The sequence below is a fragment of the Notolepis coatsorum genome (assembly GCF_963971535.1).
Source record: "Notolepis coatsorum genome assembly, chromosome: 7".
Classification (NCBI taxonomy): Eukaryota; Metazoa; Chordata; class Actinopteri; order Aulopiformes; family Paralepididae; genus Notolepis; species Notolepis coatsorum.
This window is the reverse complement of record NC_140171.1, coordinates 149,226,732-149,252,902: the sequence shown is the minus strand read 5'-3', so window position 1 is coordinate 149,252,902 and position 26,171 is coordinate 149,226,732. Positions and strand designations below refer to the sequence as shown.

The following is a 26,171-nucleotide window of genomic DNA, read 5'->3' as shown; positions in this document are numbered from 1 at the left end:
GTCGTGGTGTCGTCCCTCACCTGTGGCGGGAGCTGCAACACAAGAGAACAAGACAGAAAGACATTGTTACTTTACAATGATGGATTTCACTAATAAGTAGGCAAAACACTCCAAACAAAATTTAAAAGCTTGGGTGTATACAGACTGAGTATCACTAATAACTAGGGATGTCCGATATTATCGGCCGACCGATATTATCGGCCGATATCGGCAGTAAAATGTGATATCGGAAAATATCGGTATCGGTTTAAAAAAAGAAAAAATCAATAACAATATTTGTTATATATATATCCAGTGAAATGATTAGTTACCTGAAATTATTCAATTTTTTGGGGTGGGAAACCCTGCATATATCGGTATCGGTTGATATCGGTTGATATCGGTATCGGAAATTAAGAGTTGGACAATATCGTAATATCGGTATCGGTAAAAAGGCCAATATCGAGCATCCCTACTAATAACCAAAAGTTAAGCTTGTCTGAACATTTATGAATTATACCGTGATGTAGTGATGATCAGAAAAGCAAACAGGCCGTTGGTCGTTGTTTCCATGGACACAGTGAATAAACAAGGCTGCACAGACGCCGTGATATTTTATTATTTTTTAAAATAATTTTCGGTTCTTATTTATAAAAAAGACAAAATAATTAATATAATATTATTTATTCAATATGTTAAGGGAAAATAATATAGGTAGAGTGTAGGTAGTGTGGATGAATCCCTTTGCCCCAAACAATATCTTAAAACTCCCCTCCCTACCTCCCCCACCTCCACTACCATGACTATCCTCGTGGTTGGCACTGAATGGGTTAAGAAATGCAACACGATAAAAAACGTCAAGGTTAAAAAAAAATGTATTAACTGAATTCGGTCCTTAACACTTTGGACGCCAGACCCGATGATAGTCGGGTTAACTCGCCGACGCTTGGGCGCCAAACTCGAGTATAGTCGGGTTTTCATCGTTATTTCTTTTATTCAATATTTCCATTCATTACAGGCACACGGACATCTGGGTTAACATGGGGAATCATCCTGAGAATGCCAAGGTGCAATACCGGCCGCATCCACCCAGGTGGTAGTATCGAGCACCCTTTGAAACATTATATCTTGGCCTGTGGGTTGATCAGAAGTCTCCGGTCGCATTTCTATTGGTTGGGCGAGGGGGCCGGTTATAATGGTCGGATTGAGAAACGTGAATTGCTCCCGGTGCATGAAGTGTGGCGGATTATGTTGGTGACACGATCGACACCAATACTGGGACTCGCGATCAGATGATTGGAATATTCTTTTTGGGGTACATCCTAGTGAAGGTAAGGCCTATATGGTATCAATCCTGCTGTGATCCAACCATGATTTCACTTCGATCACAATATGTGTGTATTTTACTCCACAACGTGTGCCATTGGTGATGATCAAAGCATCAAAAAACTACCCCCCCCCCCCATCCTTTCATGCATTCATAATGAAACATAATACAGATAATAGATATGATTTCAAAATAGTACCGTGTACAGGCGAGAAATGGCAATGTTTTTAGTGAACTGCATAGCGTCGTTTTCTGGGATTATACAGGATTACTCTAAAACTATAGTCATATTCACCACGGTAAACACATATTATTGAACGATAGATAGTCGATGTCAAGTGGGCCATAGTATTGTATCCATAGCTATAATATAGAATATAGTTATAGCCCTGCAAACACCGCCACGTATTCCTATACTTTAGACTTTAGAGCATCGTTCTTTTAACAACACATCACACATATCGCTGTGGCGTCCAAAGTGTTAACTCATTCCCCGCCAACAACGTTTATATACGTTATTTGGTCCGTTTTCCTTTTCTTCGATTTTAATATTCTATTCAATGTCACGGACCTGTATGTTGCCGTTAAAAGGCATATTGGGACTCCGAAGGTGCAGTACCGGCCAGATCCTGGTAGTGGCACTGTCTTGAGTAACCCATGTTGCAGACCGGGTGTCACACTGAAAACGCTCCGGGCGGACTTTTCTGTTAGCCTGAAGCGAGGGCTTCACCCAATCGCATGGAATACTTTTTGGGACGCCGAATTCATTATGCTGTAGAGGATTATGGCATGGGCCAAATGGACATATGATCTACCAGATGGCGATCAAATAATTGGAAAATTATTTTTGGAATCCAACCGGCCAAAGGTAAGAGCAATTTGACGTCAATTTCAGCTTGATCGTGCAAAGTTTCATAGTCATCCCCCAGATCAGCCTATGTTGTGGTAATAACGAATGCAGTTATTGGCAATCAATTAATCAGAAACGAAACCCCCGCCCCCCCTTTCATGCATTCATGATGGAACATAATACCGATCATATGCATTTGGATTTTTAACTGTATCGTGTGTAGGGACGAAACACCAATGGATTTAACATTATTAGCGTTGCGCCTTATAAATAGCCTCACAGGAATGATCCCAGATCATTCCGACATAACACTCATATTCACCACGGTATAAAACGGGAACGTATTGATGGAATTTTTTTTTCTTTCATGCATCTTGAATGGAAGGTTCTTACTGTCAATTGACAATGATATTGGATCCATAGCTATAATATAAAATATAGGTTTAGCTCTACAAACGTGACGCACAGTGAAAGTTTGTAATGGAAAGCTGGCCTGACAACAGCGGGCCCCGTCTAATGGCCGGCACCCAATGTGTTAATTGGCTGATATCAATCCCTGTCTCCTGAGCCGTTCAGCCATTGTGTAGTGCGATGTGTGCCTGGTGCCAGTGTATGGTAGTCATTGTGTAGTGCGATGTGTGCCTGGTGCCAGTGTATGGTAGTCATTGATATATATTGTGACGTGTGCCTGGTGCCAGTGTATGGTAGTCATTGTGTAGTGTGACGTGTGCCTGGTGCCAGTGTATGGCAGCCATTGTGTGGTGTGATGTGTGCCTGGTGCCAGTGTATGGTAGTCATTGTATAGTGTGACGTGTGCCTGGTGCCAGTGTATGGCAGCCATTGTGTGGTGTGATGTGTGCCTGGTGCCAGTGTATGGTGGTCATTGTATAGTGTGACGTGTGCCTGGTGCCAGTGTATGGCAGCCATTGTGTAGTGTGATGTGTGCCTGGTGCCAGTGTATGGTGGTCATTGTGTAGTGTGTGACGTGTGCCTGGTGCCAGTGTATGGTAGTCATTGTGTAGTGTGACGTGACGTGTGCCTGGTGCCAGTGCATGGTAGTCATTGTGTAGTGTGATGTGTGCCTGGTGCCAGTGTATGGCAGCCATTGTGTAGTGTGATGTGTGCCTGGTGCCAGTGTATGGCAGCCATTGTGTAGTGTGACGTGTGCCTGGTGCCAGTGTATGGTAGTGTGGTATAATATAATGTCCTCATGTAAATATACTCCCCTCCCCTGTGTCCCCCTTACCTGTGCCCCCCCCCCCTCTCTGTGGAATAAGACATTCCCCTCCCCTTTCTCCCCAAACCTGTACCCCCCCCCCAATTGACCTATCAAATGGGACCACACACCCCCCCTTGTTGAACTATATAGGGCTCCTCCCGACCACAATCGAGGTCTTCTCACCTGGGTCATTTCAGCTGATCACCTGGGGGAAGCCCTCAGCCATTCTCTCTATGTACTTACTATCTGTTTGGTTAATAAACCTTTGTTATTATCCAAACCTCGGTTGACTGAGAACATTCTTCATCAGGATATCCACAAATATCCCACAGTAGTCATTGTGTAGTGTGACGTGTGCCTGGTGCCAGTGTATGGTAGTCATTGTGTAGTGTGATGTGTGCCTGGTGCCAGTGTATGGTAGTCATTGTGTAGTGTGTGACGTGTGCCTGGTGCCAGTGTATGGTAGTCATTGTGTAGTGTGTGATGTGTGCCTGGTGCCAGTGTATGGTAGTCATTGTGTAGTGTGACGTGTGCCTGGTGCCAGTGTATGGTAGTCATTGTGTAGTGTGATGTGTGCCTGGTGCCAGTGTATGGTAGTCATTGTGTAGTGTGTGACGTGTGCCTGGTGCCAGTGTATGGTAGTCATTGTGTAGTGTGTGATGTGTGCCTGGTGCCAGTGTATGGTAGTCATTGTGTAGTGTGATGTGTGCCTGGTGCCAGTGCATGGTAGTCATTGTGTAGTGTGATGTGTGCCTGGTGCCAGTGTATGGTAGTCAGTGTGTAGTGTGATGTGTGCCTGGTGCCAGTGCATGGTAGTCATTGTGTAGTGTGATGTGTGCCTGGTGCCAGTGTATGGTAGTCATTGTGTAGTGTGATGTGTGCCTGGTGCCAGTGTATGGTAGTCATTGTGTAGTGTGTCGTGTGCCTGGTGCCAGTGTATGGTAGTCATTGTGTAGTGTGTCGTGTGCCTGGTGCCAGTGTATGGTAGTCATTGTGTAGTGTGTCGTGTGCCTGGTGCCAGTGTATGGTAGTCATTGTGTAGTGTGTGATGTGTGCCTGGTGCCAGTGTATGTTAGTCATTGTGTAGTGTGATGTGTGCCTGGTGCCAGTGTATGGTAGTCAGTGTGTAGTGTGATGTGTGCCTGGTGCCAGTGTATGGTAGTCAGTGTGTAGTGTGATGTGTGCCTGGTGCCAGTGTATGGTAGTCAGTGTGTAGTGTGATGTGTGCCTGGTGCCAGTGTATGGTAGTCATTGTGATAATGAATTATTATGAATGAATTGTTAAACACGCCGATGTTCTCTTCAGACCTCGTAGATGGCGAAGCCGATGGTGTGCATGTCCTCCCCGACCTTCCTGAGCCGGCGCCGGTTCTTCTGGATCAGGCCCACCACGAAGCTGCAGCCCACCTCGCCGTCCTCGGGGTCGTCGTCCTCCTCGTCCAGCTTGATCACAAACTGGGGGTTGATCCAGAAGGTGTCTGAGGAAGAGGACACGTCACTTATTAGCAAGTGGTTTTCTTTAATATAATATAATATATAATATAATACTTTATTTGTATAGCACTTTTCCTACAGAAGTTGCAGTTCAAAGTGCTTTGTCGGTTGGTTGGTTTTAAAAACTGGTTTTCACTCGTTTGATCTGGTTTCAGCAACAAGGCCTGATGGTTAGAGCAAATGGTTTTTTTTTTTTAAATGCGAAGCAGCATCTATGACCGGTGATTCACTCATTCAAATCAGTGACTCACTCACTCACTCCTCTAATGGCGGCTCAAAATACGCTTTGCATCCATGACACGGTGTCTTCGTTTCAGATGTGAAAGCGCCTCGTAGCAATTGACCACATTCACACGGAGGCCATTTTGCTCGTACGTAACGCTCGGGGTGGGAACCGGGTGGAAAGGAATCCCAGCCGGAGCGTTACGTAACAACAAAGTGGTGCTGTGTGAATGTGGTCAATGTCACTCACTCATTCACGGTTCATGATGACACTGTACCTACACAATCAGGCAGAAGCTAAAGCTACTAACCCTCAGTACCTACACAATCAGACAGACGCTAAAGCTACTAACCCTACTACCCTCAGTACCTACACAATCAGACAGACGCTAAAGCTACTAACCCTACTACCCTCAGTACCTACACAATCAGACAGAAGCTACTAACCCTACTACCCTCAGTACCTACACAATCAGACAGAAGCTACTAACCCTACTACCCTCAGTACCTACACAACCAGACAGAAGCTACTAACCCTACTACCCTCAGTACCTACACAACCAGACAGAAGCTACTAACCCTACTACCCTCAGTACCTACACAATCAGACAGAAGCTACTAACCCTGCTACCCTCAGTACCTACACAATCAAACAGAAGCTACTAACCCTACTACCCTCAGTACCTACACAATCAGACAGAAGCTACTAACCCTACTACCCTCAGTACCTACACAATCAGACAGAAGCTACTAACCCTACTACCCTCAGTACCTACACAATCAAACAGAAGCTACTAACCCTACTACCCTCAGTACCTACACAATCAGACAGAAGCTACTAACCCTACTACCCTCAGTACCTACACAATCAGACAGAAGCTACTAACCCTACTACCCTCAGTACCTACACAATCAGACAGAAGCAGTGGTGTCAGAGAGGAGGAGCCTCGCTAAGCTCCAAGCAATCATGGACAACCCCTCCCATCCATTACACACAGACTCGGCCGATTGTTAGACAAAGACTCCCAAGACATAACACTGAACGGCACAGGAAGACAGTCCTTCATTCCGACAGCCATCACTGTATAACGCCTCACTGTGCCTCACTGCGCACAGAGTAACAGTACAAACTCTGGCATAATCTTCCTGGAATTTTTACATCGACATTTTAAATGTTAAAATGTTTTACTGTACATTTTACTGTGTATTACTGTATACTCAGGGATTGTTCCTGCAGCCCCCCCCCCCCCCCTGCTGTAGAACCTTACTGTATACTCACTAGGGTTGGGTACCGTTCACATTTGAACCGATACCGGTACCTGTGAATCGATACCGGTACCCAACAGTACCTTTTTTCTGTACTTTAGTCTCAAAAAATGTAATCTATCTACCTCAGTTGTAAAAAAAAAATTCCAAACGTCTAATTATTTATTTAGAACTATTTGTTAATATATATATAATATTGCAGCGATCTGCATCCAGCTTTGTAAAGTGTAACCACACTTACGACCGTTTTCGGCTCGCCATGGCACCGACTGCTTTGTTGTTGAATCAAGTCAAATCAAGTCAAGTAAGCAGGGATTATTTTTTTAATTTTTTTTGCAGTACCGAAATGTGGCACCGTGGATCTCACGTGAATCAGTACTCGGTAGTACCGACGTGATTCGGTCGGTACCATTAAAAGTACCGGATTCGGTACCCATCCCTAAAATTCAAGGGAGATCCCCCCCTTGAACGACCCTTCTAAGGTTTCTCTCCTCCACATTGCCTGTGGTGCATTTTTTCCTATTGACCTTGGCATCGACCCGTCCCTCTACAACTGGATACTGGACTTCCTGACCGACAGACCTCAGCATGTCAGACTGGACAGCCTCAAGTCCCCCACTCTCATCCTGACCACTGGTGTACCACAGGGCTGCGTGCTGAGCCCTCTTCTCTACTCCCTCTTCACCCACGACTGCAAACCGGTGCATGGCTCAAACACCATTGTCAAGTTTGCAGACGACACCACCGTGGTGGGACTAGTCAGCAACAATGACGAGTCGGTGTACAGAGAGGAGGTCCAGTACCTAGCTCTGTGGTGTGCTAACAACAACCTGGCCCTCAACACCAAAAAAACGAAGGAGATAGTGGTGGACTTCAGGAGAAATAAAACAGGCACGCACAGCCCCATCCACATCAATGGAGAGGAGGTTGAGTGTGTCTGTTGTTTCAAATTCCTGGGAGTTCACATCTCTGAGGACCTGTCCTGGACCACCAACACCTCGACCCTGGTCAAGAAGGCCCACAAGCGCCTCTTTTTCCTGAGGAAGTTGGCCAAACTCCACCTATCCCCTCCCGTGCTAGTGAACTTTTATCGCTGTACGATTGAGAGCATCCTCACCACCTGCACCGTTAAGGACCGGAAATCACTGCAGAGGGTAGTGAAAATAGCCCAACGCATCACCAAGACCCCACTCCCCCCAATCTCATCAGTCTATGAGAAGCGGTGCTCACGGAGAGCACGGAACATCATCAAAGACGCTTCTCACCCCAACCATGGACTGTTCACCCGCCTGCGGGGTACTCGCTCTGGGGCACGCTACCGCAGCCTCCCAGGCAGAACCAACAGGACCACGTATAGTTTCTTCCCCTCAGCTGTCAGACTTCTGAATCAAAACTCTACATAGCCCACTGCACCTCACTGTATACCTGTGTATATAGCCATAGTTTATGTACTGTAGACTTTATTTTAATGATTATTTTTTATTATATTTTGTATTGTATATTTTTCACCATTTCACATTGTGCTAACCATTGCACTTTACTGTACAGTTTTTATTTGTGTGTTTTATATTGCAAATGACTGTTGATTGTCACATCCTGGTTAGACGTACAAAATCTGTAATGACAATAAAGTGAATCTAATCTAATCTAGTGAGTCTTTCCTTACCTTCGCGTGGGGTATGTCTGGGAGTGTTACATTCATTCATTTATTTAATTGATTCAAAAAATGTTGGACTTCATGGTGTTTTAATTTTGTTCTTGATTCATTAGGATGTTTCTTCTTGACTTGTTTAACACTAGCACAGCCGATAAGGGGTCACATGACCCCTAGGCATTTTCAATAAATGTATCCTCGTCACTCGGTCGAGCTCCAGCTCTGTCACTCAATGACTTTTCCTAAAAGTACCCGTTTTATCTGGCACGGTTTCTGAAATTTCAAAATGACTTCAGGAAAATGCAATTAGAACGTTATTTCACATATGGGCATATATTTTCACTTTGCGAGCGTCTAGCGCAGGGGTGGCCAACCTGTGGCTTGCGAGCCGCATGTGGCTCTTTGCCCATCAATGTGTGGCTCTTCCATCAAAAAATAAATAATAATAATAATATATATATACTGTATATATATATTTTTTTTTAAATGTCACTCAAACCTACATTTCATTGTGGTAAACCTCATATTTTTATATTCAGAGGTAATTATATAGTTTACACCGTTTATTTTTCTCATATTTCTCATATAAGCTGTCGGGTCGTCTGACCTGTTCCTGGCAGGAATTAGTGGCATTTTCTCCATGGCTGTGCTAGTGTTAAAGAAGACGTGTCCGGCCCATGGGGACATCAACGTGTGTTGTCGGGCCTTACAAATACATTTGATTTGATTTGATACTCACAGGGATTGTTCCTGCAGCCCCCCGCTGTAGAACCTTTCCTCCAACTGCCGTCAAACTTGCTCACACTCCAGTGCTTCACCGAGTCGTCCATGATGGTGTCCGGGGTCAGAGTACAGACCTCTACACGATGGTAGTGTCTCATGAACTCATTGAAAGACATCCTGCAGATGACAAAAAAAACATAATTCATTCCTGATTTTAGTTTGTATCAAAAGGTTAAAAAGAACGGTGTGCCCAGTGATGGGCTAAATCATGATTGTAGTGATTAAAGAATAATTGCTGTTATTTTCACACAGAGACAATGTTTTTCTATCATCGCGTGAATTGGCAAAGATATGACACCAGCAAGACTGAAAATCCAACCTACCAGAATTCTCCATCCTCTGCATTGGCATGCGGACACTCTCCTTCCACCTGGTCCCACTCAGACGACCTGGAAGACATGAACAAAATGAAATGTAAGTAAATAAACATAAATAAATAGATGCTGGATCCTGTTTACATGAGCCAGGGCCGTTACTGTTGGGTTTTCATACCGTCTTGTCTCATTTACAGTTGGGTTTTCATAACGTCTCATTTACTGTTGGGTTTTCATACCGTCTTGTCTCATTTACAGTTGGGTTTTCATAACGTCTCATTTACTGTTGGGTTTTCATACCGTCTTGTCTCATTTACAGTTGGGTTTTCATACCGTCTTATAATATTTTAACCACACCGCGCAGCCCTCAGTGAAAATGTGGATAGTATAATAAAAGCCCACCCGTCACTCCAAGCACCAGTCCACTCCACCTGCCCCCAGGGGTTACGCACCCTCACCAGCTTCTCCCTCCGGCCGCGGTAGTTCACCTGCAACACAAACACAGAGCCTGACTGTACATCCTAGTTCACCTGCAACACAGACACAGAGTCTGACTGTACATCCTAGTTCACCTGCAACACAGACACTGAGTCTGACTGTACATCCTAGTTCACCTGCAACACAGACACTGAGTCTGACTGTACATCCTAGTTCACCTGCAACACAGACACAGAGCCTGACTGTACATCCTAGTTCACCTGCAACACAAACACAGAGCCTGACTGTACAACATCCTGGAGAACCCATTCTCAAAGTGCCTTGTATAGAAGCTTTCAACGTTCAACTATATAATAATAATAATAATCTAACCCTAACTAATGTTACTGTCATGCTAACATTAGTTAACATTAGTCCTTAGCTAGAGGTAGTTCATGTTAACGTTAGTAGCCATGTTGTTGTTTGCAGCCTTTTACAGGTGTGGATGTCTTACCTCAGTGGCGCCTGTGAGTGAGTAGGCGTGGCCTTTCACCAGCTTCTGACGGGTGACGGCTTCCGAGTCAGCAGCGCTGGTGATCTGTGGAGAAAAAAACAACTGGGTGATCCTATCCATATTCAGCTGGACGATATGTGGTGGGAAAGTAACTAGGTACTTTTACTCAAGTACTGTACTTAAGTAACTCTCTTGATGAGTTGAAAATGGAGGACCCTTATGTAAACAAGACGAAAGTCTTTTTCTGGTCTTCATCCTCTTAGCAGTTGTTTCTATTGAGCTGTACTGTATTGTACTCATTCTGCAATCTGTGAAATCGATCTGAAATACTTTTTGTCATTTGTGACAAAATCATCTCATTTGCGTGTCATTTGTGAGAAATTACAGCTACCAAATCCATCCCGGGTTACTCAAGTCAGCCTGCAGATGCATAGCTGGCAGACACACATGGCCCTAATGGAGTCCGGCTCAGGCCTGGCGGGTTGCACCTTGCACCAGTTTCCCTGAGGGAGGTAAGGGCTGAAACCTCGAGACGGTTAACCTGGTAAAAGGTAGACGCAGTCGCCGTGTGGTGGAGGTGCACCTTAACACAGCACCCATGATGTGCTACAGCCTGGGCTGGGTGTCCATTCACCCCTGGTGGAGGTGCACCTTAACACAGCACCCATGAGGTGCTACAGCCTGGGCTGGGTGTCCATTCACCCCTGGTGGAGGTGCACCTTAACACAGCACCCATGATGTGCTACAGCCTGGGCTGGGTGTCCATTCACCCCTGGTGGAGGTGCACCTTAACACAGCACCCATGGGGTGCTACAGCCTGGGCTGGGTGTCCATTCACCCCTGGTCACTTTGGGAGTTTGCTCGATCACCACCAGATGCCAGTGAGACCAGGAACCAGGGGCCCCAGGGAACTCATACCCAGCAAGGCCCCAGGGAACTCATACCCAGCAAGGCCCCAGGGAACTCATACCCAGCAAGGCCCCAGGGAACTCATACCCAGCAAGGCCCCAGGGAACTCATACCCAGCAAGGCCCCAGGGAACTCATACCCAGCAAGGCCCCAGGGAACTCATACCCAGCAAGGCACCAGGGGCCCCAGGGAACTCATACCCAGCAAGGCCCCAGGGAACTCATACCCAGCAAGGCCCCAGGGAACTCATACCCAGCAAGGCACCAGGGAACTCATACCCAGCAAGGCACCAGGGGCCCCAGGGAACTCATACCCAGCAAGGCACCAGGTGATCCAGGCCGCTCCAGCATGGCTACAGATTAAAGACCCCAGACAGTACTTAAAAGAGACATTAAAAGTAGAAACGGGGCTTATAATTGGAAAACACAACAAATAACACAAAAAGCAAGTACATAAAAGTGATTTTTAGGAAGTGATTTTAAATATGATACTGGATTAACTATCTTAGATTCCTTGTATGGTCTCGTCGTTTCTAGGAGTTAAGAGAATGCACTCACTTCATTTCTAGGAGTTAAGAGAATGTACTCACGTCGTTTCTAGGAGTTAAGAGAATGCACTCACATCGTTTCTAGGAGTTAAGAGAATGCACTCACATTGTTTCTAAGAGTTAAGAGAATGCACTCACGTCGTTTCTAGGAGTTAAGAGAATGCACTCACATCGTTTCTAGGAGTTAAGAGGGTGTACTCACGTCGTTTCTAGGAGTTAAGAGAATGCACTCACATCGTTTCTAGGAGTTAAGAGGGTGCACTCACATCGTTTCTAGGAGTTAAGAGAATGCACTCACATCGTTTCTAGGAGTTAAGAGAATGCACTCACGTCGATGGAGCACCCGAGCAGAGCGCCGGCCTCCAGGGCTTTCTTGATGATCTGGAACATGTTGGAGGGAGGATTCTTCAGGTCAAAGTTCTCCGCGATGCCCCCAGTGAAGTCCTCGAAGCCCTCGGTGGTGGAGCCGCCAGACAACGCCTCGTAGCAGCCGCTCGCTCTGCCGATCAGAGAGCGGATATTTACAACAGTGAAGCGAAGAGAACGAGATAGAATGAGAAGATACAAAAAAGCAGAGGAGAGGTCAAACAGCTGATTGTTCTTTAAACAAAAGATTAAGGTACAGTATGTTACAGATGGTTTCAACTCCACAACATAGACATTTTGAATGGACCCAAGTTCAAAATGCAATTCCGCTGAAACCGCTTATAGATCAGACCAGCGTTGTGTCTTCAGCACTGCATTGGGATCGCCACGCCTCTTTTAGGGAGAAAACTACTTTGGGAGTCAACTTTAGGACAAGACAAACACATGTAAATCATGCAGAAGTCCCAGAAATAGTAATTACCTCTTCATTTTAGGATTCATAAGCGTAATATTAAATGCCCAGGTAGGGAAATGGTGGGTGGCCGCAAGCGCTTCCATCACCACCACGGTCCTCTCCCGACTGTTGGCGACCCTCTCCAGGCTGTCCAGCATCGCCTGGGCCGCGTTGATGCGGGCACGGGCACGTATGGCACCGCTGGTGGACGGTCGGCCTGCCCCCCGTCCACCAGTGGTGCCCCTCAGCCCCCCATATTTACAAAACATGACATTGTTTTCTAACTCTAGCCATGGAAACATTATTAGCCAATTCACGTTAAATTTGTATGTCTTCCCTCCGGCTCCAGTGGGTGTAGCTTCGCTAGCTACAGTGGGTACAGTGGGTGCTACAGTGGGGGTACTGTGGGTAGTGGGTGTAGCTTCGCTAGCTTGGCCAACTTCGCTAGCATGCTGGCTAGCGTCAATATCTTGGTTAACGTTAACTATCACCTCTGTAACATGAGCTGCCTCGCCTGACTTCTTATTCTCCTCTTCTAATGGTATCTTTCGCGCAAAATAAAAATGAATGGGCTTCGACATGGCTATATTGTCTGACTGACAGTGACGCTGATTTCATTACTTTCAGATTCCAGTCGCGTGACCACAGGAAACTCTACTGTGATTGGAACGTTTATGCGGCTTGTGAACTGTGGGACTTGTAGTTTTTTAACGATTATCAGCGGAGAAAAAAAAGAACGACTGAGGCTGTAATCTGCACTCGCACACCGTAAAAAATACAAAACAATACACTTACTTGGCGTATGCCTTCTCCAGCAGAGCGCTCCAGAACTCTTTCCCCTCGGCTGAGTGGACGAACATCAGCTCTCCGTCTTTGACTGGAAGACGGTCGTCGATGACCACGTCCACCCACTCTCCATACTGCCAGAACTGGACGATAAACAACAAACATATGAACATGAAAAATCTGCCTTTATTATAATATTTTTTATCAAAAGGGGAAAAGCTCCTGACTGTACAAGCTGACTGAGGCTCACTTGAGTTCAAGGCCTCTATTCCACTTAAAATGTTTCTAGAAAAAACATTACCTATTGATATCATAATTCTAAGACATCAGAAGGTATGGAAAGGTATCTAAAAGGTTCAACATGCTGGAGTCATATGATTGATGAGAACTCGAGTTTTCTTTTATTTGAGGGAATCTTGGTCTGACCATTCAAAAAGGGCATCAAGAAATGTTGATGGAAATTACTCTATTTTACAATGACATCCTCTGGAAATAGGTATCAAAGATGTGCAATAGCTGTGACATTTTTGCGATGGGCCACGCACACTGCCACACCCCCTGTTAGCCAATTGGCATGAAAAAACACACACCTTCACACACACTTAACGGTCACGCCAAATGTCAGCCTCCTAAGATGAAACCTGTGGCCACTAGAGAGTGGAGAACTTTTTGTGGACCAACCAACCAACCAACCAACCAACCAACCAACCAACCAACCAACAGAGTGACATTAAATTTTTACATTTTGTCATTTAGCTTTTATCCAAGGCGACTTACAAGTTCTGTACAATAAGTCAGCAGGAAGGAAACTCTTACAGCTGAGTAACAATGTTCATCAAACAGTGCTGAAACTTGGGTGCTGCAGTGTTGAGTGCATACTGGTAAAGACATTATTAGTATAGTAGGAAGAGTGCATGACAGTATAAGACAGTAAGAAGGTTAGTGTTATTATTATTATATCTTTTTTAAGATAATGGGTCTCATTCCCGAACGAATTTACGACCAAAAATGTCCTCTTAGGCAGATTTCTGCCCATTTAAGACATATTAGGGCTGGTAGCGCGAGTCCCCAAATTTTCCTGAGATCAGATTTGAGCATGGCTGAGAGCAGATTTAAGAGTGCCGAGGAGTAAGGGCGGCTACGTGGCGTAGTGGGCAAGGCGCTCGCCACGAATGCAGAGACGCTGGGATCGCCTGTTCGATCCCAGCGCTCCACATTGCTTTCAGTTTAGCTGGTCGTCCGTACTAATACACATTGGCCGTATTAGGGGGTGGGAAACTGATGGGTGGGGATCGGGTGTTGTGGACAGCGACTCCCACAGGTCGGTTGGTGCGCCAGCGCAGTAGAATCAGGAAGTGTCGGGGGCAGCGTGAGCCTCCCACGCGTTACTCCTCGCCACTGAGAGATCGAGCTGCGCAGGTGAAAAGATGCGACTGCTGTTACCTCAAGTACCGGAGGGGACTTGTGCTATGTATGACTTAGTCCACATTGCAGCCGGCTTGTGGGAGGCAAGAAACAGCGTTCGTGACAGGGGAGGGTTGAATTGGATGATACAAAATTGGGATGGGAGAAAATATAGAAGAATGGGAGAAAAAGTGGATAAAAAAAAAAAAAAGTGCTGAGGAGCACACTTATGATTGATTGACTAATTGAACATTTTATTAACTTGACAGACTGTGTTCTCATAGTGATTCCTTCATGTTAACGCTACAGGCCTCCTTGGAATTAATTACTTAATCATAATTAAAATAAATATGACAATATTTGTACGATAAGAAATTACGCATTTGATGTCGGAAAAATAAATAATATGGATTCATCTGATCACAGGGCAGCTGCTTAACCATATCTGAACCAGCTATTTTGGACAAATGTATAATTACTTTAATTACTCAGATATTCAAACACAATTATGCAATTATTGTGAAATGATTGAAAATAATAATTATTTAATGCCTTCTGTGGAATTTGTATTTCTTATTTGTTACACATCTGTTTTAATGATTAATTATATACATTTGAAAGAATGCAGGTCAACATGCAATATATCCCATTGACTGGTATACAATGAGACAGACCTTTATTTGATATAGCTATAAACCTGCATTCCTTCGAATATATCATTAATCAATTAAACTTATATTGAAATACACTATATAGCCTATACACCAACACTGAATACATTAATCTAATCTCATTTCGATGGGTCGCGCAAGACTCGCAAAGCACTTCCGCATCCATTTCCACACAGCTGCGTCATTACTTTGCCTTATAAGGAGCTCTGGAGGCGTTGTTTTGTATGCAAATGACCTGAACGGGGACGCGCTTTCGAGTTTAACACTTTGGATGCCCAACCCGAGTTTTCTCGGGTTTACCCCCCGCGGGTTGAATGCCCATAACGAGAATATTCTTTTTTTTTCTCTTTTTTTTTTTTATTAGCGATCTGAATTCATATTTCATCAACCGAGTCTACCGTTGGTAAATCAGCCACTCCAGGCGGTCAGATGTGAAAAAAGCGCCCCCTATCGTCTCCCAGATGGTAATTCACCCTTTTGGATTGGACTCAATGAAAAGGCATGAGAAAAAAAGACCCGGACTCCACATTTTACTTCTCACGCATGTGACCGGAGTTGATCAGCTTCATTCAGGACCCTCAGAGCAGCAGGGATTATGTGTTGTACAGTATACGCGGTGGATCAATAAAAGGATCGATTTTCGGAATGGCGATCAGGAATTGGAATAATCCATTTGGATACCATCTGATCTCAGGTAAGGAATCTATTTTACCAGTATTAGGATAATCAGACCCGTTTTCACGGAGATATAAGCTTTTTCTTTTTTTTGTGATATGGCTGTTTGACTCTAAGAGCGATCAGGAACTGAGAATCGATTTTCAGCACGCGGCACTAGCGTGCACACATACACATATACTATCGATAATCTAGCGTTTATTTGAAAACGATTCATAAATAGGCCGACAAATACGTTCTAGAATATTACAGTACGGGGCGATTATCATGGAATCCCCTTTTTTTCCCATGAAAACGTGGGGTTTTCTAAATGCTATGAAACGGAAATTAACCGATAAAAAAACATCTGCTTCGACAATGTTGACTGGAAATAGGTCATTGATAATGCGACGGGCAGATTAGACACATAGCCATAATTTAAAACATAGATTAGGCGATATTAATGCTAACATTGAAGTGGATGTGGGCATTCAAGCTCTAAATGTGCGCCCCCTGCTGGGCATTCAAAGTGTTAAGACATAATGCCATTCTCCAAGCAGATATCAGATCATATCACAGGTGCGACCGTTTGAGCCACTTAAGACATATTACCAGCACGTTCGGGACTCAGAGTGAACTTGTCATTGATTCTGTCTCAGTCGGTTCCAAGATAAGTCTTCCAAGAGAACTCTTTGAAACATGTTGGAGAATGAGACCCATTGATTGAAGAAGTGTGTTTTTAGTCGGCGGCGAAAGATTGGTCGGGTGACCTATAGAGATGCTGGTCGCAGCTTAAAAAAACAACAACATTGTTTCAGAACTAGATCTACCAATAATACCAGCACTAAGTAAGTTGGAGGAATGTACCTGGAAGTGAAAGATGCCAGCGTAGTCATCCCCGAAGTCTTGCCCGCTGGGCACCACGCGCGCCATGACATCTTCATTCAGCGTCAGAGAAGCAATGGCTGCCAACAGCCAACAGTCACCTGGTGCATGTAGGGAGAAAATAAAATTAATATAGACTCAGAATAGCAACACCACTCTTTTCATGACAAACCAAAGGGTTTCTGACTGTAGGAGAATCTGGAATACTGGATATTTTGTCTTTCCTTACTATTTAAAATATGGTTTCTTCAACATTTCAAGCCAGACACCTAAATGAGATGTTTAGGGGTTCAAGCATCGAAGCTACCGTCTGGAACCCTATTGTATTGAAAAGGATTATTATTATTATTATTATTATTATTATTATTATTATTATTATTATTATTATTATTATTATTATTATTATCATTAGTGGACGAAGCAGCGAATCCTTTAACTGTATCATCTATACTCATATACCTGCACCTGCTGAATCCTTTAACTGTATCATCTCTACTATAAATTATATTACTTGCAGAAATGAAATCATTATATTAGGTAACTTCAATAATAATAGGATTAATAGGATGTTTGGAAATCTGAATTCCAATTAGTGAGCCCAATGAATTAGTAAGCCCACTACTAGGGATGCACCGATCCGATATTGGTATCGGCCGCCAATATCAGTAAAATAGCTGGATCGGGTATCGGTAAAAAAATTAAATAAATATATCAGATTTTTATTACATTTTTTTATACTAAATAAAATAATAAATAACAATTCAGTACATTTATATCTATGTGTTAATTTGTTACATTTAGTTACACTAAGTTAGGAAAGTAATGTTTTAAGTCAAGCCTGATGTTGCCTTGCACAAAATAATGATCCCAGTCTCTTCCACACAGTGACAGTGAGGCATACAGTTTATTAATTGAATGAATGAAGTTTATTTTCTGTCTTTGTTTACAAATCAAAAACACACTTGTGATCCTTTACAATTCTTAAAAACAAAATATATTTTAATATAAAAAATAAAGAAAAACGTGGATTTACATTTTATTTTTGTGTACTTTTTTGAAGAAAAAATTTAACAATGGGTATCGGATCGGTATCGGCCGATACCCAAACCCAGGTATCGGTATTGGGACTGAAAAAGTCGGATTGTGCATGTGCATCCCTACCCACTACATGTCAATCCAATGTTCTAGTCAAGTGTTCCTTTAGTGAGATTCAGGTGTCATAGCAGCATGGGGAAGGGGGAGGGGGGTACGGGCAGGACAAATAATAATATAAATTAATAATAATAATAATGATGTTAATAATGTATACGTGGTATATATTGTGGTAACACACACCAGCGTCCGAGCAGTGTTTAGTATTAAGAGTCAGACCTAACAGTTCATGATACTTGGGACTTTTTATATTCAGACCTCACAGAATAAATAGACATGCTCCCTTGAAAACCAAGGTCAAGGGAAGATGGATAACTTCTGAACTTATAGTAATGCCAGTCAAGGGAAGATGGATAACTTCTGAACTTATAGTAATGCCAGTCAAGGGAAGATTGATAACTTCTGAACTTGTAACAATGTCAGTCAATGGAAGATGGATAATTTCTGAACTTGTAACAATGCCAGTCAATGGAAGATGGATAACTTCTGAACTTGTAACAATGCTAGTCAAGGGAAGATGGATAAATTCTGAACGTATAATAATGCCAGTCAAGGGAAGATGGATAACTTCTGAACATATAATAGTGCCAGTCAAGGGAAGATGGATAACTTCTGAACTTATAATAATGACAGTCAAGGGAAGATGGATAAATTCTGAACTTATAATAATGCCAGTCAAGGGAAGATGGATAACTTCTGAACTTATAATAATGACAGTCAAGGGAAGATGGATAAATTCTGAACTTATAATAATGACAGTCAAGGGAAGATGGATACATTCTGAACTTATAATAATGCCAGTCAAGAGAAGATGGATAACTTCTGAACTTGTAATAATGCCAGTCAAGGGAAGATGGATAACTTCTGAACTTATAATAATGCCAGTCAAGGGAAGATGGATAACTTCTGAACTTATAATAATGCCAGTCAAGGGAAGATGGATCACTTCTGAACTTATAGTAATGCCAGTCAAGGGAAGATGGATCACTTCTGAACTTATAATAATGCCAGTCAAGGGAAGATGGATCACTTCTGAACTTGTAATAATGCCAGTCAAGGGAAGATGGATCACTTCTGAACTTATAATAATGCCAGTCAAGGGAAGATGGATCACTTCTGAACTTATAGTAATGCCAGTCAAGGGAAGATGGATCACTTCTGAACTTATAATAATGCCAGTCAAGGGAAGATGGATCACTTCTGAACTTGTAATAATGCCAGTCAAGGGAAGATGGATCACTTCTGAACTTGTAATAATGCCAGTCAAGGGAAGATGGATCACTTCTGAACTTATAATAATGCCAGTCAAGGGAAGATGGATCACTTCTGAACTTATAGTAATGCCAGTCAAGGGAAGATGGATCACTTCTGAACTTATAATAATGCCAGTCAAGGGAAGATGGATAACTTCTGAACTTATAATAATGCCAGTCAAGGGAAGATGGATAACTTCTGAACTTATAATAATGACAGTCAAGGGAAGATGGATAACTTCTGAACTTATAATAATGCCAGAGTCCAAGGATCCTGCTGACTGGGGAAAAGTACAGACAGAAATACAAGCAGAACTATGAGCAGAAATGCCAAATCCAATTATTATAAAGAATCTGTTTCTCATGACAAAATCCTAAACAATTTTGGAATAAAATCAAAACTATAATTAATGTATCCAATAAACCGTTACCTAATCAGATGATAAGAGTTAACAATGTTCCGCTCAAGCATACAGTAATCAGCCTGTTCCGTCATAATGCCTGGTCCTTCTTTTGGTGCTGATTTTAAATTCCCCCTCCACTCAGCAGTGAGCTCCTCTCGGAGGCATGACTTTGATTATACAGATAGTTAGCAGAACCAGAGCCAGAGTTCCCTTTTCACATTCTTCCACTGAAAGGGGAGAGTCTCTGTACTTCCTTAATATCTGAGCCAGCTGTGTGACGCAAATAATCCAGGCACCTCATGGTCACTACTGCCCAGCTGGCCACACTGGCATGCAGGGAATGCTGTGATCTATGCACAAAATAAATTGTGTAAACTAAGATGTGTTCTTTCTTGGTGTGTTCCTTGAATTTGATAGCTCCTTCAGGCTTGAGAAGCAGGTTAGCTCTGTTGTCAGAACTAGCCTTTTCCAGCTCAGGTTGCTGGCAAAAGCTAAACCGTATCTCCCCCCTAAAGACCTAGAGACAGCAATCCACGCCCTGATTACCTCCCAGCTCGACTACTGTGACTCCCGTCATGTAGGTGTAGAGCAGTCCACCTCACACCACCTACAGATGGTACAAAACGCTGCGGCACGACTCCTGACTGGCACACGGAAGCAAGAACATATTACACCGGTCCTCCTATCCGCCCTTCATTGGCTTCCGGTCCAGTGCAGGATTTAAAGCAGATCTCCTGCATGTCCACACCCCGTCGTCCAGAGCTCTGAGGTCCTCTAACCAGATGGTCCTGGACGTCCCCAGAGCAAGGCAAGGCAAACCAGGGGCGATGGAGCCTCTGCTGTGGCCGCCCTGCGCCTCTGGAACAGCCTACCTGCTAACATTAGGTCTGCCCAGTCACTTTAAAATCACTGCTTAAACCCCATCTATTCAGCCTGGCCTTCTAAATCCCTTGTGCAGAACATCTGCTTAGTTTTAATGTGATTTTAATTAGGGATGTCCAATATTATCGGCCTACCGATATTATCGGCCGATATCGGCATTAAAATGTGATATCGGAAAATATCGGTATCGGTTTTCAAATTTTTTTTTTTTTTATTTAATTTTTTTTTTTACATTTCTATAGAAATTATGTCCGATATTATCGGCCTATCGATATTATCGGCCGATATCGGCATTAAAATGTGATATCGGTATCGGAAATTAAGAGTTGGACAATATCGGTATAGGTAAAAAAGCCAATATCGAGCATCCCTAATTTTAATGTATATATATGTTTTAAAGGTTCGATATGGTTTGGGTATATTATCTTGAATTTTGTGTAAATTGTTCAGCACTTTGTCACAGGCTGTTGATTAAAATGTGCTATATGAATAAAACTGACTTGACTTGACTTGTTTGGGGGTGAAACACATTTCTGGTGAACCGTTTAGGTGGAGAAAACAGAAAGTTAACCGGCTTGGGGGAAGACGTCATGGGAAGATATGAGGGAGGAGTGGGGGGGCGTTCAAAGATCCTTGCATTCTCAATGAGTGCAAAGGCTTGACCAAGGCTTTTGATTTGGTCAACCAATTTATTCTTTCGTTTTTTCATTAGTCTGTGTCACATAATGCTTTACTTTAGTTATTCCCTACTTTCATAACAGAAAACAATGTGTTGTCATACAAGGAAGCAAATCTGATACATTAGTACAACAATTAGGTGTGCCTCAAGGCTCAACTCTTGGTCCACTTCTTTTTGGTTTTATTAATGACATTCCCCCTGATTTTACTGAATGTTGTGTTCAGCTTTAATATACACATATAAAACTAATTTATTACAGATTGAATCAGCTTTGCAGTCTGATTTTAATACTGTAGAATACTGGCTCACAGCTAATCAATTGCTACTCAATAAAACTAAATCTCCCACTATGATATTTGGTACTCACTCACCAAAGCACTATTTGGTACTCACTATTTAAAACAGTATATGGTACCTTTTAATTATCAATTGAGACACTCTATAAAACTCTTTTTCTGTTCCTACAGTCTCTAAGTCAAGAGCTAAGAAAGCCTTTATGTTTAACACTTTCAGTGCCCATCACGTCATATCACGTTGTATCAGCCCAATGCCTGAATGCCCACAACGTTTATTAGCAATTAATTTTTTTATTAGCGATCTGAATTCATATTTCATCAACCGAGTCTCCCGTTGGTATGCCCCTGCAGGAGCTCAGATGTGAAAAAACCACCCCCTATCGTCTCCCAGATGGTAATGCACCCTTTTGGAATGGACTCAATGAAAATGGATGAGAAAAGAAAAATCCGGAATCCACATTTACTTCTCAGGCATGTAACCCGAGCCGATCGGATTCATTGTGGACCCTCAGAACAGCGTGGAATACATATGTACAGTATGTAGCGTTGGATCAATAAAAGCGATCGATATTTGGAATGGCGATCAGGAAATGGAATAATCTTTTTGGATAACATCTGATCTCAGGTAAGGAATCTATTTTACCAGTCTTAGGATAATCAGACCTGTTTTCACGGAGATATAAGCTTTTCCCATATGTGTGTGTGTGGCTGTGTGTGCGATCGCTGATGAGGAACTCAGATAATCGATTTTCAGCTTGCGGCCCCAGCGTGCATACGTACACATAATATTCCAGATTCCATGATAAAAGACGTTTACTGGAATATTCTAGAATACACAAAAACGTTGTAATTTTTTGGCCTATTTATGAATAGTTTCCAAATAAACGCTAGATTATCGATAGTATATTATATAGTTTCCAAATAAACGCTAGATTATCGATAGTATATTATACTATCGATAATCTAGCGTTTATTTGAAAACGATTCATAAATAGGCAGAAAAATTACAACGTTTTTGTGTATTCTAGAATATTCCAGTAAACGTCTTTTATCATGGAATCTTTTTTATTTTCCTTGAAAACGAGGGCTTTTCAAAATGCTATAAAACGAAAATGAACCGATAAAAAAACAATCCGCTTCAACAATGTTGACTGGAAAACGAGTCATTGATAAGCGACGGGCAGATTAGACACATAGCCATAATTTAAAACATAGATTAGGCGTTATTAACGCTAACATTGAAGTGGATGGTGGGCATTCAAGCACTAAATCGTGCGCCCCTGCTGGCACTGAAAGTGTTAAAGATCCCTCTGATTGGAATAAAGTAGGTCATCCTCCCCTAAGCATGAGCCACAGTTAACACGTGACCTGTGACGTCGTCTGAAACTCTGAATGTCTGGTCAGCTAGACCAGGGGTTCCCAAACTTTTCAGGCCGGGACCCAGAAAATAAGGCGTCAGAGAGCCGCGGCCCAATGCACATCGTCAGGCTTTTTTTTTTTTTTTTTTTGCCAGGCGACCGATTTTTTAAGCCAAATATCACTTCAATCCTATTAAGTTAGTTCAAGTTAGTTATTCATTTATATGTGCTATTTATGAGAGGGCTAACTTGTTGCAAAATAATAATGATAATAATAATAGCCTCATTAAAATGCTATTGTTGCTTCGGTTGTTTTCAGCGTTTTTTGTGCATAATCTGTTATTTAGTTTGAAATGTTCGTTGAAATAAGTAGATTTTTCGTTTTTGTTTATTTATTAAGTTAATATAAAACCATATAGTCACATTTTAGAATACAATAGAATAGAATTTTAGAATACAACTAGAAACACTGTCCTGGCCTGCTTCTAAGTTCAGTGGCCTGAAAAAAAAAAAAAAAAACATTTTTTTTTAAATCATCTCGCGGCCCACCCGTGGCTGCTCGCGGCCCACCTTTGGGTCGCGACCCCGACTTTGGGAACCACTGAGCTAGAGGACTGCAAGGCTCTGATCGAGCGCACAAGGTTTGCATCTGCAAAGTGCACCTATAGAATTGCTTGACGCAAAAAAAATATATATACGATTTTTATGCAAAACCCTTTATTGAAATGAGTACATGCAGTTAGTACTACAGTACCTGCAGGTGTTATAGAGTAGTGAAGTGAAAGACATTCATAGTAGTAGAGTAGAGTATTATAGGAGTAAAAGCATAAAGTCCCTGAAAATGGAAATACAAAGTAAAGTACAAATACCTCAGTAAAAGCACTTAAGTTACATTCCACTCCTGCATGTCACCCATTTAAGACACATGGTAGAACGCTAAAAACACGTGCTCGTCAATGTGAACGGTTACTTTTAAAAGCTTCCTGAAAACTTCCTGAAAAAGGGTGTGTTTTTTTTGGAGCTCGAGTTTCTCCCCATGATGCAACACTGCACTCCTGCAAAGTCGACCTGCACAATCTGTTTATGAAAAGGCAATTCAAGCTTCAGCGGCAGCCTCACAAGCAGAGGGTCTTTACAGTTTGCCAACTTATGCAACTTTGGGACAAGCCTACAAAGATGTTCAGTGTGGTGGCAGGCAGGCAGACAGACAGGCAGGCAGGCTGTCAGACAGGCAGGCAGACAGACAGACAGGCAGACAGGCAGGCAGGCAGGCAGGCAGGCAGACAGACAGACAGGCATGCAGACAGACAGACAGGCATGCAGACAGACAGACAGACAGACAGACATACAGACAGGCAGGCAGGCAGACAGACAGACAGACAGACATACAGACAGGCAGTCAGACAGGCAGGCAGGCAGGCAGTCAGACAGGCAGACAGGCTGTCAGGCAGACAGACAGACAGACAGACAGACAGGCAGGCAGGCAGGCAGTCAGACAGACAGACAGACAGACAGACAGACAGACAGGCAGGCAGGCAGTCAGACAGACAGACAGACAGGCAGGCAGGCAGGCAGGCAGTCAGACAGGCAGACAGGCAGGCAGGCAGGCAGACAGACAGGCAGACAGACAGACAGACAGGCAGGCAGGCAGTCAGACAGACAGGCAGGCAGGCAGGCAGGCAGACAGACAGACAGATATACAGGCAGGCAGGCAAGCAGGCAGACAGACAGACAGGCAGACAGACAGATAGATAGACAGGCAGGCAGGCAGGCAGGCAGGCAAGCAGGCAGACAGACAGGCAGACAGACAGATTGACAGGCAGGCAGACAGTCAGACAGACAGACAGGCAGGCAGATAGACAGGCAGATAGACAGACAGGCAGGCAGGCAGGCAGGCAGGCAGACAGGCAGGCAGATAGACCGGCAGATAGACAGACAGGCAGGTAGGCAGACAGGCAGATAGACAGGCAGATAGACAGACAGACAGACAGACAGGCAGACAGACAGGCAGGCAGACAGGCAGACAGACAGATATACAGGCAGGCAGGCAGACAGACAGACAGGCAGGCAGACAGGCAGGCAGGCATACAGACAGACAGACAGACAGACAGACAGGCAGGCAGGCAGACAGACAGACAGGCAGGCAGACAGACAGGCAGGCAGACAGACAGGCCCTGACAGCTTAGCCAAGTGACTGGATGGAATTCCGGTGTGGTTTTTGCTCCAGCACGCATGGTGAGTCATGCTGTATGCCTGAGAGACATAAACACATTTCCTCCCATTCTCCAACAGACTCAGTGTGGAACGCTGAGAGTGTGTGTGTGTGTGTGTGTGTGTGTGAGGGAGGGAGGGGGGCCTGTGTGTGTGTGTGAGTGTGTGTGCAGGCATGTGGGTGTGTCCATGTGCAGAAGGCCGTCAAAGTAAACTCTTGTGTCTCCGCTCCCACTACGGTCTCTCTGAGAACCTACGGTCGGTGGCACTCTTTTAAAGCGCTGGCAGGACAATGGCCGAGCCCCTTCCTGTTTTCACAAGTTGGGATCGAATTTCAACTGCATATTTTTGGCCAACCAATCATATTGAAGCCTTGGCACTACCCTGTAATTACGCTTAATTGTCTCTAAACTGAGTCAAAGCAAAGACAGGCCCGGTCTTCAGATGGTTTATGTTATATCCTGGGCTGAAGAATGTTCTCTAGTGTAAACTCTGTGGAGGCCGAGGGGGAGGAGAGTAAATGTGGACAGTTAAAGGGGAATGCCACCATTCTAGGGCTGACCCCTATTAGTCGATGAGTCGACTAATCGGTCGAAAGGAGCCGTAGTCGACTGGCCAACCTCTTAGTCGAATACAAAAAATATATATATATAATATTATTTTTTATCATTCTTTCCAAAAGAAAAGAGGCCTAGAAGCGTGGCTAACGCTAATGGCACGCATACCAGAGGCTAACTGCCTACGAAAACAGGCACAGAGGCACTGAAAGAGGATTTCACCCATCTAATGAACACACTAGACTAGACAAATATCAAGATGTATCCATCAGTGGACCAATTGCATGCTTTCACAGAGGACAAGAAGCCTTCAGTCGACTCCTTCAGACATTAAGCACCCCCCCCCCCACGGCCCAAATGGAATGATACAAAAAAATAATAATAACAATTTAAAAAAGAAAATTAAAAAATATTAACACTTTGGTTGCCTAAGGTTAAATTAATGATATACCATAGATTGCCAGCGCTATTTGTCTATGGAGAAAGTCCCCTTCTTTGCAGGGCTATAACTTTTTAAATTCTATTGCTACATTGCCATTATTAGGGCCCATTCAAAGTCCTATATGTATTGTTCATTGTGTAGCAACGTTAAACTTTTTCATTCACATATTCATAGTAAAGTATGGTCTAATGTATAAGTATGTTTTCATCTCTTTCTGCAGCT

The 26,171-nt window shown here is 43.4% G+C and overlaps 1 protein-coding gene across 1 annotated transcript in view; it reads right to left on the bottom strand.

Annotated features, from left to right (window-relative positions):
• Positions 1 to 26,171, bottom strand: part of capn2b (calpain 2, (m/II) large subunit b) — a 67,455-nt gene that overhangs the window by 27,818 nt on the left and 13,466 nt on the right. Inside the window, exons 3-11 of the mRNA XM_084318905.1 lie at positions 16,698 to 16,816; positions 13,111 to 13,244; positions 11,826 to 11,994; positions 10,040 to 10,123; positions 9,511 to 9,596; positions 9,118 to 9,183; positions 8,751 to 8,911; positions 4,684 to 4,853; positions 21 to 32 (exon numbers count right to left, since the gene is read on the bottom strand). Coding sequence (XP_084175031.1) covers positions 21 to 32; positions 4,684 to 4,853; positions 8,751 to 8,911; positions 9,118 to 9,183; positions 9,511 to 9,596; positions 10,040 to 10,123; positions 11,826 to 11,994; positions 13,111 to 13,244; positions 16,698 to 16,816 — 1,001 coding nt within the window. The remainder of the gene's footprint in view (positions 1 to 20; positions 33 to 4,683; positions 4,854 to 8,750; positions 8,912 to 9,117; positions 9,184 to 9,510; positions 9,597 to 10,039; positions 10,124 to 11,825; positions 11,995 to 13,110; positions 13,245 to 16,697; positions 16,817 to 26,171) is intronic.